At 52.7% G+C, this 25026-nt stretch overlaps 2 protein-coding genes across 2 annotated transcripts in view; one reads left to right on the plus strand and one right to left on the minus strand.

Moving 5' to 3' along the window:
* The first annotated feature begins 8011 nt into the window (after window positions 1–8011).
* Window positions 8012–20552, plus strand: LOC119943414 (aryl hydrocarbon receptor interacting protein). Its single transcript, XM_038764381.1, has 6 exons — window positions 8012–8168; window positions 11008–11187; window positions 13578–13766; window positions 16257–16433; window positions 16508–16649; window positions 20125–20552. The coding sequence occupies exons 1-6, from the start codon at window positions 8070–8072 to the stop codon at window positions 20328–20330; spliced, it is 993 nt and encodes a 330-aa protein (XP_038620309.1). The 5' UTR covers window positions 8012–8069; the 3' UTR covers window positions 20331–20552.
* Window positions 20553–22600: 2048 nt separating this feature from the next.
* Window positions 22601–25026, minus strand: part of PITPNM1 (phosphatidylinositol transfer protein membrane associated 1) — a 67582-nt gene continuing 65156 nt past the window's right edge. The window contains exons 22-23 of the mRNA XM_038765040.1: window positions 23262–23390; window positions 22601–23167 (exon numbers count right to left, since the gene is read on the minus strand). Of these exons, the coding sequence (XP_038620968.1) occupies window positions 22907–23167; window positions 23262–23390 (390 nt within the window). The 3' untranslated portion in view covers window positions 22601–22906. The remainder of the gene's footprint in view (window positions 23168–23261; window positions 23391–25026) is intronic.

Raw genomic sequence — 25026 nt, forward strand, 5'->3', positions numbered from 1 at the left:
AAGCAGAGTAATAAATTCATTCAATCGTATTTATTGAGCGCTGGCTGGGTGCAGAGCACCCGACTAAGCGCTTGGGAAGTCCAAGTTGGCCACATCGAGAGACGGTCCCTATCCGACAGCGGGCTCACAGGCTAGGAGGGGGAGACGGACGACAAAACATATTAACAAAATAAAATAAATAGAATAAATATGTCCAAGTTAAATAGAGTAATAAATTCATTCAATCGTATTTATTGAGCGCTGGCTGGGTGCAGAGCACCGGACTAAGCACTTGGGAAGTCCAAGTTGGCCACATCGAGAGGCGGTCCCTACCCAACAGCGGGCTCACAGGCTAGAAGGGGGAGACAGAGAACAAAACAAAACATATTCACAAAATAAAATGAATATGTCCAAGTAAAATAAATAGAGTAATAAATTCATTCAATCGTATTTATTGAGCGCTGTGTGCAGAGCAGCATACTAAGCGCTTGGGAAGTCCAAGTTGGCAACATCTAGAGATGGGCCCTACCCAACAGCGGGCTCACAGGCTAGGAGGGGGAGACGGACCCCAAAACCAAACATATTCACAAAATAAAATGAATGAATATGTCCAAGTAAAATAAATAGGGTAATAAATTCATTCAATCGTATTTATTGAGCTCTGACTGGGTGCAGAGCACTGGACTAAGCGCTTGGGAAGTCCAAGTTGGCCACATCTAGAGACGGGCCCTACCTGACAGTGGGCTCACAGGCTAGAAGGGGGAGACGGACGACAAAACCAAACATATTAACAAAATAAAATAAATAGAATAAATATGTCCAAGTTAAATAGAGTAATAAATTCATTCAGTCGTATTTATTGAGTGCTGACTGTGTGCAGAGCATTGGACTAGCGCTTGGGAAGTCCAGGTTGGCAACATCTAGAGACAGTCCCTACCCGACAGCGGGCTCACAGTCTAGAACGGGGAGCCGGATGACAAAACAAAACATATTCACAAAATAAAATAAATAGAATAGTAAATGCAGAAGCAGCGTGGCTCAGTGGAAAGAGCCCGGGCTTTGGAGTCAGAGGTCATGGGTTCAAATCCCGGCTCCGCCACTTGTCAGCTGGGTGACTTTGAGCAAGTCACTTCACTTCTCTGGTCCTCAGTTCCCTCACTTGTAAAATGGGGATTAAGACTGTGAGCCCGCCGTGGGACAACCTGATCGCCTTGTAACCTCCCCAGTGCTTAGAACAGTGCTTTGCACATAGTAAGCGCTTAATAAATACCAACATTATTATTATTATTATTAATAGAATTGAGCCCTGACTGTGTGCAGAGCACTGGACTAAGCGCTTGGGAAGTCCAAGTTGGCAACATCTAGAGACGGTCCCTACCCAACAGTGGGCTCACAGTCTAGAAGGGGGAGACAGAGAACAAAACAAAACATATTAACAAAATAAAATGAATAGAATAAATATGTACAAATAAAATAGAGTAATAAATACGTACAAACATATTCATTCAATCGTATTTATGGAGCGCTTACTGTGTGCAGAGCACTGGACTAAGCGCTTGAGAAGTACAAGTTGGTAACTGATAGATACGGTCCCTACCCAACAGCGGGCTCACAGGCTAGAAGGGGGAGACGGACGACAAAACAAAACATATTAACAAAATAAAATAAATAGAATAAATATGTCCAAGTAAAATAGAGTAATAAATTCATTCAATCGTATTCATTGAGCGCTTACTGTGTGCAGAGCACTGTACTAAGTGCTTGGGAAGGACAAGTTGGCAACACTGAGATGGTCCCTACCCAACAGTGGGCTCACAGTCTAGAAGGGGGAGACGGGCGACAAAACAAAACATATTCACAAAATAAAATAAATAGAATGGTAAATGGAGAAGCACCGTGGCTCAGTGGAAAGAGCCCGGGCTTTGGAGTCAAAGGTCATGGGTTCAAATCCCGGCTCTGCCAACTGTCAGCTGGGTGATTTTGGGCACTTCACTTCTCTGGGCCTCAGTGACCTCATCTGAAAAATGGGGATGAAGACTGTAAGCCCTCCGTGTGACAACCGTGTAACCTCCCCAGTGCTTAGAACAGTGCTTTGCACCTAGTAAGTGCTTAATAAATGCTATTATTATTATTATTATTATTATTATTATTTGCGGGCAAGTGGGCGAGGCTTGACCGGCGAATCGGCGGGGCCTGTTGAGCCGTGGTCGGGGCTTAGCGGGCAAATGGGGCCTGCAAATAATAATAATAATAATAATGATGGTATTTGTTAAGCGCTTACTATGTGCAAAGCACTGTTCTAAGCGCTGGGGAGGTTACAAGGTGATCAGGTGGTCCCACGGGGGGGGTCACAGTTTTAATCCCCATTTTACAGGCGAGGTCACTGAGGCCCAGAGAATAATAATAATAATAATGTTGGCATTTGTTAAGCGCTTGCTATGTGCAAAGCACTGTTCTAAGCGCTGGGGAGGATACAAAGTGATCAGGTTGTCCCGTGTGGGGTTCACAGTCTTAATTCCCATTTTACAGATGAGGGAACTGAGGCTCAGAGAAGTTAAGTGACTTGCCCAAGGTCACACAGCAGACATGTGGCGGAGTCGGGATTTGAACCCATGACCTCTGACTCCAAAGCCCGGGCTCTTTCCACTGAGCCATGCTGCTTCTCCATGTACTATTCTATTTATTTTATTTTGTTAATATGTTTTGTTTTGTCATCCGTCTCCCCCTTCTAGACTGTGAGCCCGCTGTTGGGGAGGGACCGTCTCTCTATGTTGCCAACTTGGACTTCCCAAGCGCTTAGTCCAGTGCTCTGCACACAGGAAGCGCTCAATAAATAAGATGGAATGAATGAATAATCAATCAATCAATCAATCGTATTTATTGAGCACTTACTGTGTACAGAGCACTGGACTAAGCGCTTGGGGAGTACAAGCTGGCAACATATAGAGACAGTCCCTACCCAACAGTGGGCTCACAGTCTAGAAGACTCCCCTTCCCTTCCCCACAGCACCTGTATATATGTATATATGTTTGTACATATTTATTATTATGTCCCTATCAATCAATTAATCGTATTTATTGAGCGCTTACTGTGTACAGAGCACTGGACTAGACACTTGGGAAGTCCAAGCTGGCAACATATAGAGACAATCCCTACCCAACGGTGGGCTCACAGTCTAGAAGGGGGAGACAGAGCACAAAACCAAACATAGTAACAAAATAAAATAAATAGAATAGATAGGTACAAGTAAAATAAATAAATAGAGTAATAAATATGTACAAACATATATACAGGTGCTGTGGGGAAGGAAAGGAGGTAAGATGGGGGGATGGAGAGGGGGATGAGGGGAAGAAGAAGGAAGGGGCTATGGGAATAAATGAATGAGGGGAGCCAATGGGGTTGTGGGGGGGAACGAGAACAAACATTCATTCATATTCATTCATATTCATTCATTCGATCACATGAGCACCGCACTAAGCGCTTAATCATTTTGGTATTTGTTAATAATAGTAATAATAATAATAATAATGTTGGTATTTGGGATTGGGATGAAGACTGTGAGCCCGCCATGGGACAACCATGTTATATATATATATATATATATATATATATATATATATAACCATATACAACCATATATATATATATATAACCATGTTATATATGTTTGTACATATTATATATGTTTGTGCATATTTATTACTCTATTTATTTTACTTGTACATATCTATTCTATTTATTTTATTTTGTTAGAATGTTTGGTTTTGTCTCCCCCTTTTAGACTGTGAGCCCACTGTTGGGTAGGGACCGTCTTTATATGTTGCCAATTTGTACTTCCCAAGCGCTGAGTACAGTGCTCTGCACACAGTAAGCGCTCAATAAATACGATTGATGATGAACCTGATCACCTTGTATCCCCCCAGCACATATACAGATTGTATATACAGATATACAGATTTGTACAGATGTATTACTCTATTTTACTTGGACATATAGGACACAGTCCTTTTAGACTGTGAGCCCACTGTTGGGTAGGGACTGTCTCTATATGTTGCCAATTTGTACTTCCCAAGCGCTTAGTACAGTGCTCTGCACATAGTAAGCGCTCAATAAATACGATTGATGATGATGATGACATATCATCAATCGTATTTATTGAGCGCTTACTATGTGCAGAGCACTGTACTAAGCGCTTGACATATTTACTATTTACTATTGGACATATTTACTATTCTATTCATTTTATTGTGTTAATATGTTTGGTTTTGTCGTCCGTTTCCCCCTTCTAGCCTGTGAGCCCGCTGTTGGGTAGGGACCGTCTCTCTACCTTGCCAACTTGGACTTCCCAAGCGCTTAGTCCAGTGCTTTGCACACGGTAAGCGCTCAATAAATACCATTGAATGAATGAATGTGCGGAGGGAGGGCATTCCAGGCCAGGGGGAGGACGTGGGCTCGGGGGAGATCAATCAATCAATCAATCAATCGTATTTATTGAGCGCTTACTGTGTGCAGAGCACTGGACTAAGCGCTTGGGAAGTCCAAGTCGGCAACATCTAGAGACAGTCCCTACCCAACAGTGGGGCTCACAGTCTCAAAGGGGGAGACAGAGAACCAAACCAAACATACTAACAAAATAAAATAAATAGAATAGATATGCACAAGTAAAATAAATAAATAAATAAATAGAGTAATAAATATGTGCAAGCATATATACATATATATACACATATACACATATATACACACATATATACACATATGTATATCTGTATATATGCAGATATATACAGATATACATATGTGCATACATATATCTACATATATACACATGTATATACATATATACACGTGTATATACATATATACACATGTATATACATATATACACATGTATATGTATATATACACATGTATATGCATATATACACATATATATACATATATACACGTATATACATATATACACATGTATATACATATATACACATGTATATACATATATACATATATACAGGAGACGGCGGGATGGGCGAGAATGAGGCCCAGTGAGTTGTGTGTTATCTACGCACTGCCATCTGTGACCTTTGGACACTTCATATTTGCACCACTCCCAACCCCGCAGCACTTATCACATAAATTGCATGTGATAAATTACTTATTTATTCATATTAATATAATTGCCCTCCCTCTGCCCATCCGCCAAGCTAGCTCTCTTCCTCCCTTCAAGGCCCTACTGAGAGCTCACCTCCTCCAGGAGGCCTTCCCAGACTGAGCCCCTTCCTTCCTCTCCCCCTCGTCCCCCTCTCCATCCCCCCATCTTACCTCCTTCCCTTCCCCACAGCACCTGTATATATGTATATATGGTTGTACATATTTATTACTCTATTTATTTATTTATTTATTTTACTTGTACATATCTATCCTATTTATTTTATTTTGTTGGTATGTTTGGTTTTGTTCTCTGTCTCCCCCTTTTAGACTGTGAGCCCACTGTTGGGTAGGGACTGTCTCTATGTGTTGCCAATTTGTACTTCCCAAGCGCTTAGTCCAGTGCTCTGCACATAGTAAGCGCTCAATAAGTACGATTGATGATGATGATGATGATCCCCCCCGCCCTACCTCCTTCCCCTCCCCAAAGCACTTGTATATATATTTGTACAGATTTACTACTCTATTTATTTTACTTGTACAAGTTTAATATTCTATTTATTTTGTTAATGATGTGCATCTAGCTTTATTTCTATTTATTCTGATGACTTGACACCCGTCCACATGTTTTATTTTGTTCTCTGTCTCCCCCTTCTAGACTGTGAGCCCATTGTTGGGTAGGGACTGTCTCTATCTGTTGCCGACTTGTACTTCCCAAGCGCTTAGTACAGTGCTCTGCACACAGTAAGTGCTCATTAAATACAATTGAATGAATGAATGAATATAGCTATAATTATATTTGTTCTGATGACTTGACATCTGTCCCCATGTTTTGTTTTGTTGTCTTTCTCCCCCTTCTAGACTGTGAGCCTGTTGATGGGTAGGGACAGTCTCTAGCTGTTGCCGACTTGGACTTCCCAAGTGCTTAATACAGTGCTCTGCACACAGTAAGCGCTCAATAAATACGATTGAATGAATGAATGAATATAGCTATAATTTTATTTATTCTGACTACTTGACACCTGTCTGCATGTTTTGTTTTGTTGTCTTTCTCCCCCTTCTAGACTGTGAGCCTGTTGATGGGTAGGGACCGTCTCTATCTGTTGCCGACTTGGACTTCCCAAGTGCTTAATACAGTGCTCTGCACACAGTAAGCGCTCAGTAAATACGATTGAATGAATGAATGAATGGATATAGCTATAATTCTATTTATTCTGACGACTTGACACCTGTCTGCATGTTTTGTTTTGTCGCCTGTCTCCCCCTTCTAGACTGTGAGCCCGTTGTTGGGTAGGGACCGTCTCTCTATGTTGCCAACTTGGACTTCCCAAGCGCTTAGTCCAGTGCTCTGCACACAGTAAGCGCTCAATAAATACGATTGAATGAATGAATGAATATAGCTTTAATTCTATTTGTTCTGATGGTTTTGACACCATCTGTCTCCCCCTTCTAGACTGTGAGCCCACTGTTGGGTAGGGACCGTCTCTATGTTGCCAACTTGGACTTCCCAAGCGCTTAGTCCAGTGCTCTGCACACAGTAAGCGCTCAATAAATACGATTGAATGAATGAATGAATAAAGCTTTAATTCTACTTGTTCTGATGGTTTTGACACCATCTATCTCCCCGTTATAGACTGTGAGCCCGTTGTTGGGTAGGGACCGTCTCCATGTTGCCAACTTGGACTTCCCAAGCGCTTAGTCCAGTGCTCTGCACACAGTAGGCGCTCAATAAATACGATTGAATGAATGAATGAATGAATATAGCTTTAATTCTATTTGTTCTGATGATTTTGACACCATCTGTCTTCCCCTTCTAGACTGTGAGCCCGTTGTTGGGTAGGGACCGTCTCCATGTTGCCAACTTGGACTTCCCAAGCGCTTAGTCCAGTGCTCTGCACACAGTAAGCGCTCAATAAATACGATTGAATGAATGAATGAATATAGCTTTAATTCTACTTGTTCTGATGGTTTTGACACCATCTATCTCCCCGTTATAGACTGTGAGCCCGTTGTTGGGTAGGGACCGTCTCTATGTTGCCAACTTGGACTTCCCAAGCGCTTAGTCCAGTGCTCTGCACATGGTAGGCGCTCAATAAATACGATTGAATGAATATAGCTTTAATTCTATTTGTTCTGATGATTTTGACACCATCTGTCCGTCTCCCCCTTCTAGACTTCCCCTTCTAGAGCCCCTTCCCTCCTCTCCCCCTCGTCCCCCTCTCCATCCCCCCATCTTCCCTCCTTCCCTTCCCCACAGCACCTGTATATATGGATATATGGTTGTACATATTTATTACTCTATTATTTATTTATTTATTTATTTATTTTACTTGTACATTTCTATCCTATTTATTTTATTTTGTTGGTATGTTTGGTTTTGTTCTCCGTCTCCCCCTTTTAGACTGTGAGCCCACTGTTGGGTAGGGACTGTCTCTGTGTGTTGCCAATTTGTACTTCCCAAGCGCTTAGTCCAGTGCTCTGCACATAGTAAGCGCTCAATAAATACGATTGATTGATTGATTGATTGATTGATAGACTGTGAGCCCACTGTTGGGTAGGGACCGTCTCTATGTTGCCAACTTGGACTTCCCAAGCGCTTATTACAGTGCTCTGCACATAGTAGGCGCTCAATAAATACGCCTGAATGAATGAATGAATGAATGAATGAATGAATGAGTGGGCAGAGGGCGGCACGTGCCAGAGGCCGAGCAGCCGCAGTGAGGCCCGGGTGGGGCGTGGGGGGGGGGGAGGGGAACTTCCGGCCTCCGCGAGAAGCCCAACTTCCGGTTAGGTCCGGGCACCGCTTCCGCCCTCAAGCAAGATGGCGGCGCCCGCTCCCTCCCTCCCCTCCCCTCCGGAAGTTGCCGAAGCATTTCCGGAAGTCGCCGAAGGGCGCCCCCCGGACGTCGCCGGGCGGAAGCGGCGGGGAAGGAGGAGGAGGATGGCGGATCGGGCGGCCGGGCTGCGGGCCGACGGGATCGAGAAGCGGTTGGTGAAGGAGGGCCGGGGCGAGCTGTGGGACTTCCGGGACGGAACCAAGGTGCGGAGCCGCGGGAGGCGCCGGCCGGGAGGGGGCGCGCGCGTTCGGCCTCCCGATTGGCCCGCGCCGCCGGGCTCGAGGGCGGGGCTCGACGCTGATTGGCGGGGCTCCGGGGAGGGGGCGGGGCCGGCGGGGGTGACTGCAGCAGGCCCCGCCCCTAGTGGTGGGGTCGGGGGGTGCGGGGCCCTGCTTCCCAGGCATTCATTCATTCAGTCGTATTTATTGAGCGCTTACGGTGTGCGGAGCACTGTACTAAGCGCTTAGGAAGGACAAGTTGGCAACATAGACGGTCCCTTCCCAACAATGGGCTCACAGTCTAGCGTTCAACCCTTACTAAGCGCTAAGCCTCGTGCTAAACAACAGCCCATTTTGGGGGGGTGGGGGGTGGCTCCCACCTCCCAGGGATTGGGGAAGGGGAACCCCTGCCTCCCTGGAATTGGGTGAGGGGGGACCCCTGCCTTCCTGGAATTGGGTGAGGGGGGACCCCTGCCTCCCTGGAATTGGGTGAGGGGGGACCCCTGCTTCCCTGGAATTGGGTGAGGGGGGACCCCTGCCTCCCTGGAATTGGGTGAGGGGGACCCCTGCCTCACTGGAATTGGGTGAGGGGGCACCCCTGTCTCCCTGGAATTGGGTGAGGGGGGACCCCTGCCTCCCTGGAATTGGGTGAGGGGGACCCCTGCCTCCCTGGAATTGGGTGAGGGGGGACCCCTGCCTCCCTGGAATTGGGTGAGGGGGGACCCCTGCCTCCCTGGAATTGGGTGAGGGGGCACCCCTGCCTCCCTGGAATTGGGTGAGGGGGGACCCCTGCCTCCCTGGAATTGGGTGAAGGGGACCCCTGCCTTCCTGGAATTGGGTGAAGGGGACCCTTGCCTTCAAGGGATTGGGTGAGGGGGGGCCCCTGCCTCCCAGGGATTGGGTGGGGGGGGGGGACCCCTGCCTTCAAGGGGTTAAGTGAGGGGGGCCCCTGCCTCCCTGGAATTGGGTGAGGGGGGGCCCCTGCCTCCCTGGAATTGGGTGAGGGGGGACCCCTGCCTCCCTGGAATTGGGTGAGGGGAACCCCTGCCTTCAAGGGATTAAGTGAGGGGGGGCCCTGCCTCCCAGAGATTGGGTGAGGGGGACTCCTGACTCCCAGGGATTGGGTAAGGGGGGACTCCTGCCTCCCAGGGACTGGGTGAGGGGGACTCCTGCCTCCCAGGGATTGGGTGAAGGGGGACTCCTGCCTCCCAGGGATTGGATGAGGGGGACTCCTGCCTCCCAGGGATTGGGTGAAGGGAACCCCTGCTTCCCAGGGATTGGGCGAGGGGGAACTCTGCCTCCCAGTGATTGGGTGAGAGGGGCCCCTGACTCTTAGGGATGGGGCTAACGGGACCCCTGCCTCCTAGGGATTGGGTGAGGGGGGCCCCCTGCCTCCCAGGGATTGAGTGAGGGGGGCCTCTCCCTCCCTGGAATTGGGTAAGGAGGATCCCTGCCTCCCAGGGATTAGGTGAAGGGGACTCCTGCCTCCCAGGGATTGGGTGAAGGGAACCCCTGCTTCCCAGGGATTGGGTGAAGGGAACACCTGCTTCCCAGGGATTGGGCGAGGGGGAACTCTGCCTCCCAGGGATTGGGTGAGAGGGGCCCCTGCCTCCCAGGGACTGGATGAAGGGAACCCCTGCTTCCCAGGGATTGGGTGAAGGGAACTCCTGCTTCCCAGGGATTGGGCGAGGGGGAACTCTGCCTCCCAGGGATTGGGTGAGAGGGGCCCCTGCCTCCCAGGGATGGGGTTAACGGGACCCCTGCCTCCTAGGGATTGGGTGAGGGGGGCCTCTCCCTCCCTGGAATTGGGTGAGGGGGATCCCTGCCTCCCAGGGATTAGGTGAAGGGGACTCCTGCTTCCCAGGGATTGGGTGAAGGGGAATCCTGCCTCCCAGGGATAGGGTGAGGGGGGACCCCTGCCTCCCAGGGTTTAGGTGAGGGTAACACCGCCTCCCTGGAATTGGGTGAGGGGGAGGCCTGCCTCTTGGAGATGGGGTTAGGGGGGAATCCTACCTCCCCAGGATTAGGTGAGGGGGACTCCTGCTTCCCAGGGACGGGGTTAGGGGGACCCCTGCCTCCTAGGGATTCGGTGAGGGGAACTCTTCCTCCCTGGAATTGGGTGAGGGGGACCCCTGCCTCCCTGGAATTGGGTGAAGGGGACCCCTGCCTCCAAGGCATTGGGCGAGGGGGACTCCTGCCTCCCAGGGATTGGGTTTATGGGACCCCTGCTAGGGATTGGGTGAGGGGGAACCCCTGCCTCCTGGGGATTGTGGTGGGGGGGGGACCCCTGCCTCCAGGGATTAGGTGGGGGGGGGGACCCCTGCCTCCAGGGATTAGGTGAGGGGGGACCCCTGCCTCCCAGGGATTGGGTGAGGGGAACCCCTGCCTCCCGGGAATTGGGCGAGGGGGACCCCTACTTCCCGGGGATTGGGTGAGGGGGACCCCTGCCTCCCAGGGACTGGGTGAGGGGGGACCCCTGCCTCCCGGGGATTGGGCGAGGGAGGATCCCTGCCTCCCAGGGCTTGGGTGAGGGGAATTCCTGCCTCCCAGGGATTGGGTGAGGGGGCCCCCGCCTCGCAGGGATTGGATGGGGGTCCCTCGCCTCCCAAGTGTTGGGTGGGGGGCACCCCGTCTCCCAGGCATTGGGTGGGGGACTCCTGTCCGGATGCGAGTGTGCCCTCCTGGAGGGGTGGATACCTGCATTGCACCCTGAAGGTGCGGGGGCAAGGGAGCCGGGGGAGGAGGAAGGGAGAGAGGGATGGGGAAACGGTGGAGGGGGCCAGGATATCCGAACCACCGCCGCCCCCCTTCCCCGGCCCGCCAGGCGACGTTCCACTACCGGACCCTCCGCAGCGATGGCTTGGGCCCCCCCATCGACGACAGTCGCAGTCGCGGGAAGCCCATGGAGCTCATCATCGGCAAGAAGTTCAAGCTGCCCGTATGGGAGACCATCCTCAGCACCATGCGGGAAGGCGAGGTGGCCGAGTTCCTCTGTGAAGTCAAGGTAGCCCGCACCCACCCCTCCCCATCAACTGAGCGCTTTTACGGTGTGCAGAGCGCTGTACTAAGCGCTCGGGGGAGTGCAGCCCAAGAGGCGGGAGACACGTTCCCCCCTCACAAGGAGCTGCCAGGCTTCAGGAGGAGACAGACGTCCCGGGCGTGGGGCTGGTCAATCAATCAATCAATCGATCGTATTCATTGAGTGCTTACTGTGTGCAGAGCACTGTACTAAGCGCTTGGGAAGTACAAGTTGGCAACATAGACAGTCATCATCATCATCAATCGTATTTATTGAGCGCTTACTATGTGCAGAGCACTGTACTAAGAGCTTGGGAAGTACAAACTGGCAACATATAGAGACAGTCCCTACCCAACAGTGAGCTCACAGTCTAAAAGACTATAAAAGATATAATAATAATAATAATAATAATGATGATGGTATTTATTAAGTGCTTATTGCGTGCAAAGCACTGTGGATACCAGGAGCAAGAGCGATTCCTGACGGTTCTGCCCACTCCTGCCGTCTTATCTCCCAGAGCTCTGACCTGCCACACCTCCATTCATTCATTCAGTCGTATTTATTGAGCGCTTACTGTGTGCAGAGCACTGTACTAAGCGCTTGGGAAGTCCAAGTTGGCAACATAGAGAGACGGTCCCTACCCGACAGCAGGCTCACGGTCTAGATGGGGGAGACGGACGACGAAACAAAACTTGTGGTCAGGCGTCAAGTTGTCAGAATAAACAGAAGTAAAGCTAGATGCACATCATTGGCAAAATAAATAGAATAGTAAACATGTTCAGCGCTTAGAACAGTGCTTTGCACATAGTAAGCGCTTAATAAATGCCATTATTATTATTATAATTATGTACAAGTAGAGTAAATAGAGTAAAAAGTCTCTACACCTCACCTTGGAGTTAGGTGGGGAGGGATCACAACGGGAGACACAGCGTGGTCTAGTGGGTAGACCCTGGGATTCAGAAGGACCCGAGTTCTAATCCCGGCTCCACCACCTGTCTGCTGGGTGACCTTGGGCAAGTCACCTCACGTCTCCGTGCCTCAGTGATCTGTAAATCTTAATCTGTAAGGCGAGGATTAAGTCTGTGAGCCTCATGTGGGACAGGGCCCGTGTCCGCATCCGCCCCAGTCATTCATTCATTCATTCAATCGTATTTATTGAGCGCCCACTGTGTGCAGAGCACTGGACTAAGCGCTTGGGAAGTCCAAGCCGGCAACATAGAGAGACGGTCCCTACCCAACAACGGGCTCACGGGCTAGAAGGGGGAGAGAAGCAGCGTGGCTCAGTGGAAAGAGCCCGGGCTTTGGAGTCAGATGTCATGGGTTCAAATGCCGGCTCTGCCAATTGTCAGCCGTGTGACTTTGGGCAAGTCACTTCACTTCTCTGGGCCTCAGTGACCTCATCTGTAAAATGGGGAGTACACTACAATCCTTGTCTTCAAGGAGTTTACAGTGTAGCAGGGGAGGGGCTTTAATATAAATTACAGATCAATCAATCAGTCAATCGTATTTATTGAGCGCTTACTGTGTGCAGAGCACTGTACTAAGCGCTTGGGAAGTCCAAGTTGGCAACATATAGAGATGGTCCCTACCCAACAGATAAGGGGAAGTAACAAAGGGGACTAGACTGTGAGCCCGCTGTTGCTCTGCACATAGTAAGCGCTCAATAAATACGACTGATGATGATGTTGGGTAGGGACTGTCTCTATATGTTGCCAACTTGGACTTCCCAAGCGCTTAGTACAGTGCTCTGCACACAGTAAGCGCTCAATAAATACGACTGAATGAATGGGGCTTGACTGTGAGCCCCCCGTGGGACAACCTGATCACCTTGTAACCTCCCCAGCGCTTAGAACAGTGCTCTGCACACAGTAAGCGCTTAATAAATGCCATCATTATTACAGTGCGACGTACAAGTCGGCAACATTCATTCCATCGTATTTATTGAGCGCTTACTGTGTGCAGAGCACTGGACTAAGCGCTTGGGAAGTCCAAGTCGGTAACATATAGAGGCGGTCCCTACCCAACAGTGGGCTCACAGTCTAGAAGGGGGAGACAGACAACAGAATCAATCAATCGTATTTAGTGAGCGCTTACTGTGTGCAGAGCACTGGACTAAGCGCTTGGGAAGTCCAAGTTGGCAACATATCATCATCATCAGTCGTATTTATTGAGCGCTTACTGTGTGCAGAGCACTGGACTAAGCGCTTGGGAAGTCCAAGTTGGCAACATAGACGGTCCCTACCCAACAGTGGGCTCACAGTCTAAAAGGGGTACAGTGCCTGGCACAAAGGAAGCGCTTAACAGATGCCACCGTTATTATTATTCTTTTTTATCATTACTGCGATGCCGACCGGACCCCGGACGCCCCCCCAAAGCACGTAGTCATGTACCCGCTGGTGTCGAAGAGCCTGCGCAACATCGCGGCGGGCAAGGACCCCCTGGAAGGGCAGCGGCACTGCTGCGGCATCGCCCAGATGCACGAACACTCGTCGCTGGGCCACGAGGACCTCGACGCCCTGCAGCAGCATCCCCAGCCCCTCATCTTTGCCATGGAGATGATCAAGGTGCCGGGGCCGAGCCGGGAAAGGGGGGTCCCCAACCAATCAATCAATCAATCATATTTATTGAGCGCTGACTGTGTGCAGAGCACTGGACTAAGCGCTTGGGAAGTCCAAGTTGGCAACATCTAGAGACGGGCCCGACCCAACAGTGGGCTCACGGTCTAGGAGGGGGAGACAGAGAACAAAACCAAACATACTAACAAAATAAAATAAATAGAGAGATGATCAAGGTGCCGGGGCAGAGCGGGGAGAGGGGGTCCCCAACCAACCAATCAATCAATCATATTTATTGAGCGCTGACTGTGTGCAGAGCACTGGACTAAGCGCTTGGGAAGTCCAAGTTGGCAACATCTAGAGACGGGCCCGACCCAACAGTGGGCTCACGGTCTAGGAGGGGGAGACAGAGAACAAAACCAAACATACTAACAAAATAAAATAAATAGAATAGATATGTACAAGTAAAATAAATAAATAACAAAAGAGTAGTAAATATGTACAAGTAAAATAAATAGAGTAATAAATCCGAACAAATACATATACAAGGGCTGTGGGGAGGGGAAGGAGGTAGGGTGGGGGGGATGGGAAGGAGGGGGCTGAGTGTGGGAAGGCCTCCTGGAGGAGGTGAGCTCTCGGTAGGGCCTTGAAGGGAGGAAGAGAGCTAGCTTGGCGGATGGGCAGAGGGATTGGGGGCATTCCGGGCCCGGGGAAGGACGTGGGCCGGGGGTCGACGGCAAAGCGGACGAGAACGAGGTACAGTGAGGAGGTTCCGACACAATCATTCCGTCAGCGGTATTTATTGAGTGCTTACTGTGTGCGGAACACTGTACTGAACACCTGGGAGCAGACGATACAACGGTTGGTAGATGCGTCCCCTGCCCACAAAGAGCGTCCGGCCTAGAGCGGCAGCGTGGCTCAGTGGAAAAGAGCCCGGGCTTTGGAGTCAGTGGTCATGGGTTCACATCCCGGCTCCGTCAATTGTCAGCTGGGTGACTTTGGGCAAGTCACTTCACTTCTCTATGCCTCAGTTCCCTCATCTCTAAAATGGGGATTAAGACTGTGAGCCCCCCGTGGGACAACCTGATCACCTTGTAACCTCCCCAGCGCTTAGAACAGTGATTTGCACATAGTAAGCGCTTAATAAATGCCATCATCATTATTATAATTATTATTATTAGAAGGGGAGACGGAAGCCCCCTCCTTCCTCTCCCCCTCCTCCCACTCCCCATCGCCCCCCGCCTTACCTCCTTCCCCTCCCCGCAGCACCTGGATATATGGATATATGTTTGTACGGATTTATTACTCTATTTATTTGTACATATTTATTCTATTTATTTTATTTTGTTAATATGTTTTGTTTTGTTCTCTGTCTCCCCCTTCTAGACTGTGAGCCCGCTGTTGGGTAGGGATCGTCTCTATATGTTGCCAACTTGGACTTCCCAAGCGCTTAGTCCAGTGCACTGCACACAGTAAGCGCTCAGTAAATATGACTGAATGACTGAATGAATGTGGATGTGATCAATCAATCAATCGTATTTATTGAGCGCTTACTCTGTGCAGAGCACTGGACTAAGCGCTTGGAAGTACAAGTTGGATCCCTGTGGGGTTGACATTGCAAGATCCACCCTACATTGCCAAGATCCGCCCTTTCCTCTCCATCCACACCGCCACCCTTCTCATTCAAGCTCTCCTCCTATCCCGTCTGGACTACTGCATCAGCCTCCTTCTCTCTGATCTTCCATCCTCGTGTCTCTCCCCACTTCAATCCATACTTCACGCTGCTGCCCGGATTGTCTTTGTCCAGAAACGCTCTGGGCATGTCACTCCCCTCCTCAATAATCTCCAGTGGCTACCAATCAATCTGCGCATCAGGCAGAAACTCCTCACCCTGGGCTTCCAGGCTGTCCATCCATCCCCTTGCCCCCTCCTCCCTCCCCTCCCTTCTGTCCTTCTCCAGCCCAGCCCGCACCCTCCGCTCCTCCGCCGCTAATCTCCTCACCGGGCCTCGTTCTCGCCCGTCCCGCCGTCAACCCCCGGCCCACGTCATCCCCCGGACCCGGAATGCCCCCAATCCCTCTGCCCATCCGCCAAGCTAGCTCTCTTCCTCCCTTCAAGGCCCTACTGAGAGCTCACCTCCTCCAGGAGGCCTTCCCACACTGAGCCCCTTCCTCCCTCTCCCCCTCGTCCCCCTCTCCATCCCCCCCATCTTCCCTCCTTCCCTTCCCCACAGCACCTGTATATATGTATATATGCTTGTACAGATTTATTACTCTATTTATTTTGCTTGTACATATCTATTCTATTTATTCAATTTTGTTAGTATGTTTGGTTTGGTTCTCTGTCTCCCCTTTTTAGACCGTGAGCCCACTGTTGGGTAGGGACCGTCTCTATATGTTGCCGACTTGGACTTCCCAAGCGCTTAGTCCAGTGCTCTGCACTCAGTAAGCGCTCAATAAATACGATTGATGATGATGATGACCCGCTCCGCCCCTCCAGGTGGAGAAGCCCGGCTCCTACCAGCAGGACCCCTGGGCCATGACGGACGAGGAGAAGACGGCGGCCGTGCCCCTCATCCACCAGGACGGCAACCGCCTGTACCGCGAGGGCCGCGTGCAGGAGGCCGCGGCCAAGTATTACGACGCCATCGCCTGCCTCAAGAACCTGCAGATGAAGGTGGGGGCCGGGGGCCGGAGATGGGGTTTTGGGGGGCTCTGGGGGGGTGGGACTGAGCGGCCTGGCCCCCCCAGGAGCAGCCGGGCTCCCCGGACTGGATCCGGCTGGACCTGCAGATCACCCCGCTCCTGCTCAACTACTGTCAGTGCAAGTTGGTAGCCCAGGAATACTACGAGGTGCTGGACCACTGCTCCACGATCCTCAACAAATACGAGGGTGAGTGGCCCCCAGCCCGTCGCCACCGCCCCCCGCCCAACCACTTCCCTACCTCCATCTCGTCCGTCTCGCCGTCGACCCCTGGCCCTGCCCTGGAACGCCCTCCCTCCCCCTCATCTTCATTCATTCAGTCGGATTTATTGAGCGCCTACTGTGTGCACAGCACTGGACTGAGCGCTTGGGAAGTCCAAGCCGGCAACATACAGAGACGGTCGCTACCCAACCACGGGCTCATTCATTCATTCAATCTTATTTCTTGAGCACTTACTGTGTGCAGAGCACTGTACTAAGCGCATGGGAAGTCCAAGTCGGCAACATACAGAGACGGTCCCTACCCAACCACGGGCTCATTCATTCATTCAATCTTATTTCTTGAGCACTTACTGTGTGCAGAGCACTGTACTAAGCGCATGGGAAGTACAAGTCGGCAACATACAGAGACGGTCCCTACCCAACAGGCTCATTCATTCATTCAATGGTATTTATTGAGCACTTACTCTGTGCAGAGCACTGTACTAAGCGCATGGGAAGTCCAAGTCGGCAACATATAGAGACGGCCCCTACCCAACAACGGGCTCATTCATTCATTCATTCATTCGTTCATTCAATCATATTTATCGAGTGCCTACTGTGTGCAGAGCACCGGACTGAGCGCTTGGGAAGTCCAAGTCGGCAACATACAGAGACGGTCCCTACCCAACAACGGGCTCATTCATTCATTCAATCAGTCGTATTTATTGAGCGCTTACTGTGTGCAGAGCACTGTACTAAGCGCATGGGAAGTCCAAGTCGGCAACATATAGAGACGGTCCCTACCCCACAACGGGCTCATTCATTCATTCATTCATTCAATCGTATTTATTGAGCTCTCACTGCGTGCAGAGCACTGGACTGAGCACTTGGGAAGTCCAAGTCGGCAACATACAGAGACGGTCCCTACCCAACAGCAGGCTCACAGTCTAGGAGGGGGAGACAGACGACAAAACAAAACACGTGGACAGGTGTCAAGTCGTCAGAATAAATAGAAGTAAAGCTAGATGCACATCATTGACAAAATAAATAGAATAGTAAATATGTACAAGTAAAATAGAGTGATAAATCTGTACAAACATATATTACAGGTGCTGTGGGGAGGGGAAGGAGGTGGGGTGGGGGGATGGAGAGGGGGAGAGGAAAGAGGGGGCTCAGTGTGGGAAGGCTTCCTGGAGGAGGTGAGCTCTCAGTAGGGCTTTGAAGGGAGGAAGAGAGCTAGCTTGGCGGATGGGCGGAGGGGTCGGAAGTGGGATATCATATAATAATAATAATGATGGCATTTATTAAGCGCTTGCTATGTGCAAAGCAATATTACTCTATTTTACTTGTACATAGTTATTCTACTTATTTTATTTTGTTAATATGTTTTGTTCTCTGTCTCCCCCTTCTAGACTGTGAGCCCACTGTTGGGTAGGGACCGTCTCCATATGTTGCCAACTTGGACTTCCCAAGCGCTTAGTCCAGTGCTCTGCACACAGTAAGCGCTCAGTCAATACGATTGAATGAATGAGTGAATGAAAATCCGACAGGCCGTCACTCTCCCCTGCTTCGAAGTGGCCCATCTCCTCCAGGAGGCCTTCCCTGATTGTCTTTCCTCCTCTCCCCCTCCCTTCCGCGTTGCCCCAACTCGCTCCCTTCGTCCGGCCCCACGCCACTTACGGCCACAGCTGTAACCGATTTTTTATTAGAGAAGCAGCGTGGCTCAGTGGAAAGAGCCCGGGCTTTGGAGTCAGAGGTCACGGGTTCAAATCCCGGCTCCGCCAATTATAAGCTGTGTGACTTTGGGCAAGTCACTTAATAATGATGGCATTTATTAAGCGCTTACTATGTGCAAAGCACTGTTCTAAGCGCTGGGGAGGTTACAAGGTGATCAGGTTGTCCCACGGGGGGCTCACAGTCTTCATCCCCATTTTCCAGATGAGGGAACTGAGGCCCGGAGAAGTGAAGTGACTTGCCCAAAGTCCCACACCGGACAAGTGTCGGAGCCGGGATTTGAACCCATGACCTATGACTCCGAAGCCCATGCTCTTTCCACTGAGCCAGGCTTAACTTCTCTGGGCCTCAGTTCCCTCCTCTGTAAAATGGGGATGAAGTCCGTGAGCCCCCCGTGGTACAGCTTGATCACCTTGTAACCTCCCCAGCGCTTAGAACAGTGCTTGGCACATAGTAAGCCCTTAATAAATCAATCAATCGTATTTATTGAGCGCTTACTGTTTGCAGAGCACTGTATAAATGCTGTATAAATGTATAATAAGAGCCCGGGCTTTGGAGTCAGAGGTCATGGGTTCGAATCCCGGCTCCGCCACTTGTCGGCTCTGTGACTTTGGGAAAGTCATTTAACTTCTCTGGGCCTCAGTTCCCTCATCTGGAAAATGGGGATGAAGACTGTGATCATTAAGCGCTTAATGAATGTCATTATTATTACTATTATTATTACGGGATCGAATCCCAGCTCCGCCACCTGTCTGCCGGGTGACCTTGGGCCAGTCGCTTCACTTCTCTGAGCCTCGGTTCCCTCACCTGTAAAACGGGGAGGACGACCGTGAACCCCACATGGGACAACCTGATCACTTTGTATCCCCCACCCCCAGCGCTTAGAACAGTGCTTTGCACATAGTAAGCGCTTAACAAATGCCAACATTATTATTATTATTATTATAAATGCCATTACTATTATTATTAACGTCAGCCTCCCCCTCTACAAGACCGGAAGTGGGCTGTGGGCAGGGAACGTGTCTGTAATATCGCCACCTTGTCAATCAATCAATCGTATTTATTGAGCGCTTACTGTGTGCAGAGCACTGGACTAAGCGCTTGGGAAGGCCCTACTGAGAGCTCCCCTCCTTCAGGAGGCCTTCCCAGACTGAGCCCCCTCCTTCCTCTCCCCCTCATCCCCCTCTCCATCCCCCCCATCTTACCTCCTTCCCTTCCCCACAGCTCCATATATAGATGTATATATGGTTGTACATATTTGTTACTCTATTTATTTTACTTGTACCTATCTATTCTATTTATTTTATTTCATTAGTATGTTTGGTTTTGTTCTCCGTCTCACCCCTCTTAGACTGTGAGCCCGCTGTCGGGTGGGGACCGTCTCTCGATGTTGCCAACTTGGACTTCCCAAGCGCTTAGTCCAGTGCTCTGCATCATCATCATCGATCGTATTGAGCGCTTACTATGTGCAGAGCACTGTACTACACTGTACTCTGCGCACAGCAAGCGCTCAATAAATACGATTGATGATGAGGAAGTCCAAGTTGGCAACATCGAGAGACGGTCCCTACCCAACAGTGGGGCTCACAGTCGACAGCCTCGCCCTCTCCCAAGCGTCGAGCGCGGTGCCCCGCGCGCAGTAAGCGCCCCGTCAATCCGACCGACGGGCCGCCGTCCCCGCGCGGGGCGGCCCGGCGCTGAGGTCGGGTGTCCCCCGCCGTCCCGACAGACAACGTGAAGGCCTACTTCAAGCGGGGGAAGGCGCACGCGGCCGTGTGGAACGCCCGGGAGGCCCAGGCCGACTTCGCCAAGGTCCTGCAGCTGGAGCCGGCCCTGGCCCCCGCGGTCAGCCGGGAGCTGCGCTCGCTCGAGGCCCGGCTGCGACAGAAGGACCAAGAGGACAGAGCGCGTTTCCGGGCCATCTTCGCCCCGTGAAGGCGGCCGCCCCCGCCCTCCCCGCCTCCCCGCTTCGCTCTGTATCCGTATAAACGTGTATTTATCCCCCCACAAGGCGCCCGGCCCCTCCATCTCTGCACGCGGAGCGGTGGTCCGCTCCCCCCGGTCTCTATCCCCATCTGATAGATCGTCATCATCCATCGTATTCATCGAGCGCTTACTCTGTGCAGAGCACTGGATTAAGCGCTTGGGAAGTCCAAATTGGCAACGTAGAGAGATGGTCCCTACCCGACAGCGGGCTCACGGTCTAAAAGGGCTCACGGTCGGAAAGCCGTGGGCCAGAGAAGTGACGCGGCTTTCCAGCGGAGAAGCCGCGTGGTTCAGTGGGAAGGGCCCGGGCTTCGGGGTCAGAGGTCACGGGTCCCGACCCCGGCTGCGCCAACTGTCAGCCGGGTGACTTTGGGCCGGTCGCTTCACTTCTCTGGGCCTCAGTTCCCTCATCTGGAAAATGGGGATGAAGACTGCGGGCCCCCCGTGGGGCAACCTGATCACCTTCTATCTCCCCCAGCGCTTAGAACAGTGCTTGGCACATAGTGAGCGCTTAATAAATGCCAGCATTATTATTATTATTAAAGCGGACCGGTGGAGAAGCAGCGTGGCTCAGTGGGAAGGGCCCGGGCTTCGGGGTCAGAGGTCACGGGTCCCAACCCCGGCTGCGCCAACTGTCAGCCGGATGACTTTGGGCCGGTCGCTTCTCTGGGCCTCAGTTCCCTCATCTGGAAAATGGGGATGAAGACTGTGGGCCCCCCCGTGGGGCAACCTGATCGCCTTGTATCTCCCCCAGTGCTTTAGAACAGTGCTTGGCAACTTGGACTTCCCAAGCACTTAGTACAGTGCTCTGCACATAGTAAGCGCTCAATAAATACGATTGATGATGATGATGATAGTAAGCGATTAATAAATGCCATCATTATTATTATTATTAAAGCGGACCAGTGGAGAAGCAGCGTGGCTCGGTGGAAAGAGCCCGGGCTTCAGAGTCAGAGGTCACGGGTTCCAACCCCGGCTGCGCCAACTGTCAGCCGGGTGACTTTGGGCCAGTCGCTTCACTTCTCTGGGCCTCAGTTCCCTCATCTGGAAAATGGGGATTAAGACTGCGAGCCCCCCTTTGGGACAGCCTGATCACCTTGTAACCTCCCCAGCGCTTAGAACAGTGCTTTGCACATAGTAAGCGCTTAATAAATGTCATCACTATTATTATTATTGTTAACTTCTCTATGCCTCAGTTCCCTCATCCGTATAATGGCGATTAAGACTGCGAGCCCCCCTTTGGGACAGCCTGATCACCTTGTAACCTCCCGAGCGCTTAGAACAGTGCTTTGCATATAGTAAGCGCTTAATAAATGTCATCACTATTATCATTATTATTAACTTCTCTATGCCTCAGTTCCCTCATCTGTAAAATGGGGATTAAGACTGTGAGCCCCCCTTTGGGACAGACTGATCACCTTGTAACCTCCCCAGCGCTTAGAACAGTGCTTTGCACCTAGTAAGCGCTTAATAAATGCCATCATTATTATTATTAACTTCTCTATGCCTCAGTTCCCTCATTTGTAAAATGGGGATTAAGACTGTGAGCCCCACGTGGGACAACCTGATCACCTTGTAGGCTCTCCAGCGCTTAGAACAGTGCTTTGCACATAGTAAGTGCTTAATAAATGCTATCATTATTATTATTATTATAGATAGGGGGTGAGGAAGGGGGCAGAATCGCTGGTATTTATTGAGTGCTTACTGTGTGCAGAGCGCTGTCCTAAATAATAATAATAATGATAGCATTTATTAAGCACTTACTATGTGCAAAGCACTGTTCTAAGCGCCGGGGAGGTTACAAGGTGATCGGGTTGTCCCATGGGGGACTCACTGTTTTAATCCCCATTTTCCAGATGAGGGAACCGAGGCCCAGAGAAGTGTCGTGACTTGCCCAGAGTCACACAGCCGGCAATTGGCGGAGCGGGGACATGAACCCGTGACCTCGGACTCCAAAGCCCGGGCTCTTTCCACTGAGAGCCACGCTGCTCGAGAGCGTACACCAGAACCGAGGCGGTAGACCCGTTCCCATCCCGATCAATCGTATTTATTGAGCGCTTACCGTGTGCAGAGCACTGGACTGAGCGCTCGGGAAGTCCAAGTTGGCAACACCTAGAGACGGCCCCGACCCGACAGCGGGCTCCCGGTCTAGAAAGGCCGCAAGTCAAGGGGCTTGCGGTCCGGAGGAGGAAGAGTCGCACACCAAGAGAGGGCACGGGGCGGAGGGTGGGAAGTTTATTTTCACGGTCTTCACAATCAATCGTGTTTATTGAGCGCCGACTGTGTGCGGAGCACTGGACTAAGCGCTTGGGAAGGACAAGTCGGCGACATAGAGAGACGGTCCCTATCCAACAAGGGGCAAAAGGGTCGGCTCCCGCCGCCGGCCTTCTCCTCCCTACTTGGGGTCCCCCCCCAGAACGGTCCAGGAACGGTCCCAAGGGGAAAGAGAGGGAAAGGACGATGGGGGGCACGGGGAGGGGCCCCCATCGTGGCAACAAGAAGTCCCCGGGGCCCGGCCACCGGCCTCACTCCTGGCCGTCCAGCTTGAGGCCGCCGCTGCCGCCGCGGCCTTTGGCGCGGGCCGGGGCCGTCGGGGGGGTCCCGGGCCCCTGGCGCTCGGCCTGGCCGGGCCCCCGGGCCCGCAGCAGCTGACTCTGTTTGCGCAGAAAGTCTCCGGGGGCCGGACCCCCCAAGCCGGCCTGGCCCGGCCCCGGCCTCGGCGGGGCGTGGAGGCGGCCGCCCGGCTCCAGCCGGGCCAGGTGGGCCACGTAGCCTTCGGACAGGAACTGCGACGACAAGGCACGTGGCCCCGGCTCGCCCGGCCCGCCGCCCGCCGCCCCCCCGGCCCGCCGGGCCCGCCGCCCTCCTCGCCCCCCTCACCTGGCACTGGGCCTGCAGTTTCCGCACGGCGCGGCCCACGATGAAGGTCCGCGCGGGCGGGAGGCCCACGGCTCCGTACACGGCCACGTCCTTGGGGGACCCGTAGCCCGCCACGAGGCTCAGCTCCGCCTGCGGTCCGGGCAACCGCCGCGCTCTAGTACGCCCCGCGCCCTGCACGCTGACCGGACTCTAGCCCAGCTGGTAGCCCTGGCCCCTGCTCACTGACCAGTCCCTAGCCCAGCTGGTAGCCCTGGCCCCTGCTCACTGACCAGTCCCTAGCCCAGCTGGTAGCCCTGGCCCCTGCTCACTGACCCGCCCCTAGCCCTGGCCCCTGCTCATTGACCAGTCCCTGTGCCCAGCGGGTAGCCCTGGCCCCTGCTCATTGACCAGCCTCTAGCCCAGCTGGTAGCCCTACCCCCTGCACGCTGAACAGTCTCTAGTCCAGTCAGTAGCCCTGGCCCCCACTCGCTGACCAGTCTCTAGCCCAGCTGGTAGCCCTGGCCCCCGCTCACTGACCAGTCCCTAGCCCAGCCGGTAGCCCTGGCCCCTCTCGTTGACCAGCCTCTAGCCCAGACAGTAGCCCTGGCCCCTGCTCATTGACCAGTCCCTGTGCCCAGCCGGCAGCCCTGGCCCCTGCTCATTGACCAGTCCCTGTGCCCAGCCGGCAGCCCTGGCCCCTGCTCATTGACCAGCCTCTAGCCCAGCTGATAGCCCTGGCCCCTGCTCGTTGACCAGTCCCAAGCCCAGCTGGTAGCCCTGCCCCCTGCACACTGACCAGCCTCTAGCCCAGCTGGTAGCCCTGGCCCCCGCTCGTTGACCAGTCCCTAGCCCAGCTGGTAGCCCTGGCCCCTGTTCGTTGACCAGTCCCTAGCCCAGCCGGTAGCCCTGGCCCCTGCTCGTTGACCAGCCTCTAGCCCAGCTGGTAGCCCTGGCCCCCACTCGCTGACCAGTCTCTAGCCCAGCTGGTAGCCCTGCCCCCCGCACACTGGCCAGTCTCTAGCCCAGCTGGGAGCCCTGGCCCCTGCTCGTTGACCAGCCTCTAGCCCACCTGGTAGCCCTGGCCCCTGCACGCTGACCTGTCTCTAGCCCAGCCGGTAGCCCAGCCCCCTGCTCACTGACCAGTCCCTAGCCCAGCCGGTAGCCCTGCCCCCCGCTCGTTGACCAGTCCCTAGCCCAGCTGGTAGCCCTGCCCCCCGCTCGTTGACCAGTCCCTAGCCCAGCCGGTAGCCCTGGCCCCTGCTCGCTGACCAGTCCCTAGCCCAGCTGGTAGCCCTGCCCCCTGCACACTGACCAGCCTCTAGCCCACCTGGTAGCCCTGGCCCCTGCTCGTTGACCAGTCCCTAGCCCAGCCGGTAGCCCTGGCCCCTGCTCATTGACCAGTCCCTAGCCCAGCCGGTAGCCCTGCCCCCTGCACACTGACCAGCCTCTAGCCCACCTGGTAGCCCTGGGCCCTGCTCGTTGACCAGTCCCAAGCCCAGCCGGTAGCCCTGCCCCCTGCACGCTGACCTGTCTCTAGCCCAGCCGGTAGCCCTGGCCCCTGCTCACTGACCAGCCTCTAGCCCAGACAGTAGCCCTGGCCCCTGCTCATTGACCAGTCCCTGTGCCCAGCCGGCAGCCCTGGCCCCTGCTCATTGACCAGCCTCTAGCCCAGCTGGTAGCCCTGGCCCCTGCTCGTTGACCAGTCCCTAGCCCAGCTGGTAGCCCTGCCCCCCACACACTGACCAGCCTCTAGCCCAGCCGGTAGCCCTGGCCCCTGCTCACTGAC

The sequence above is a fragment of the Tachyglossus aculeatus genome, chromosome 22 (genome assembly GCF_015852505.1).
Source record: "Tachyglossus aculeatus isolate mTacAcu1 chromosome 22, mTacAcu1.pri, whole genome shotgun sequence".
NCBI classification, from domain to species: Eukaryota; Metazoa; Chordata; class Mammalia; order Monotremata; family Tachyglossidae; genus Tachyglossus; species Tachyglossus aculeatus.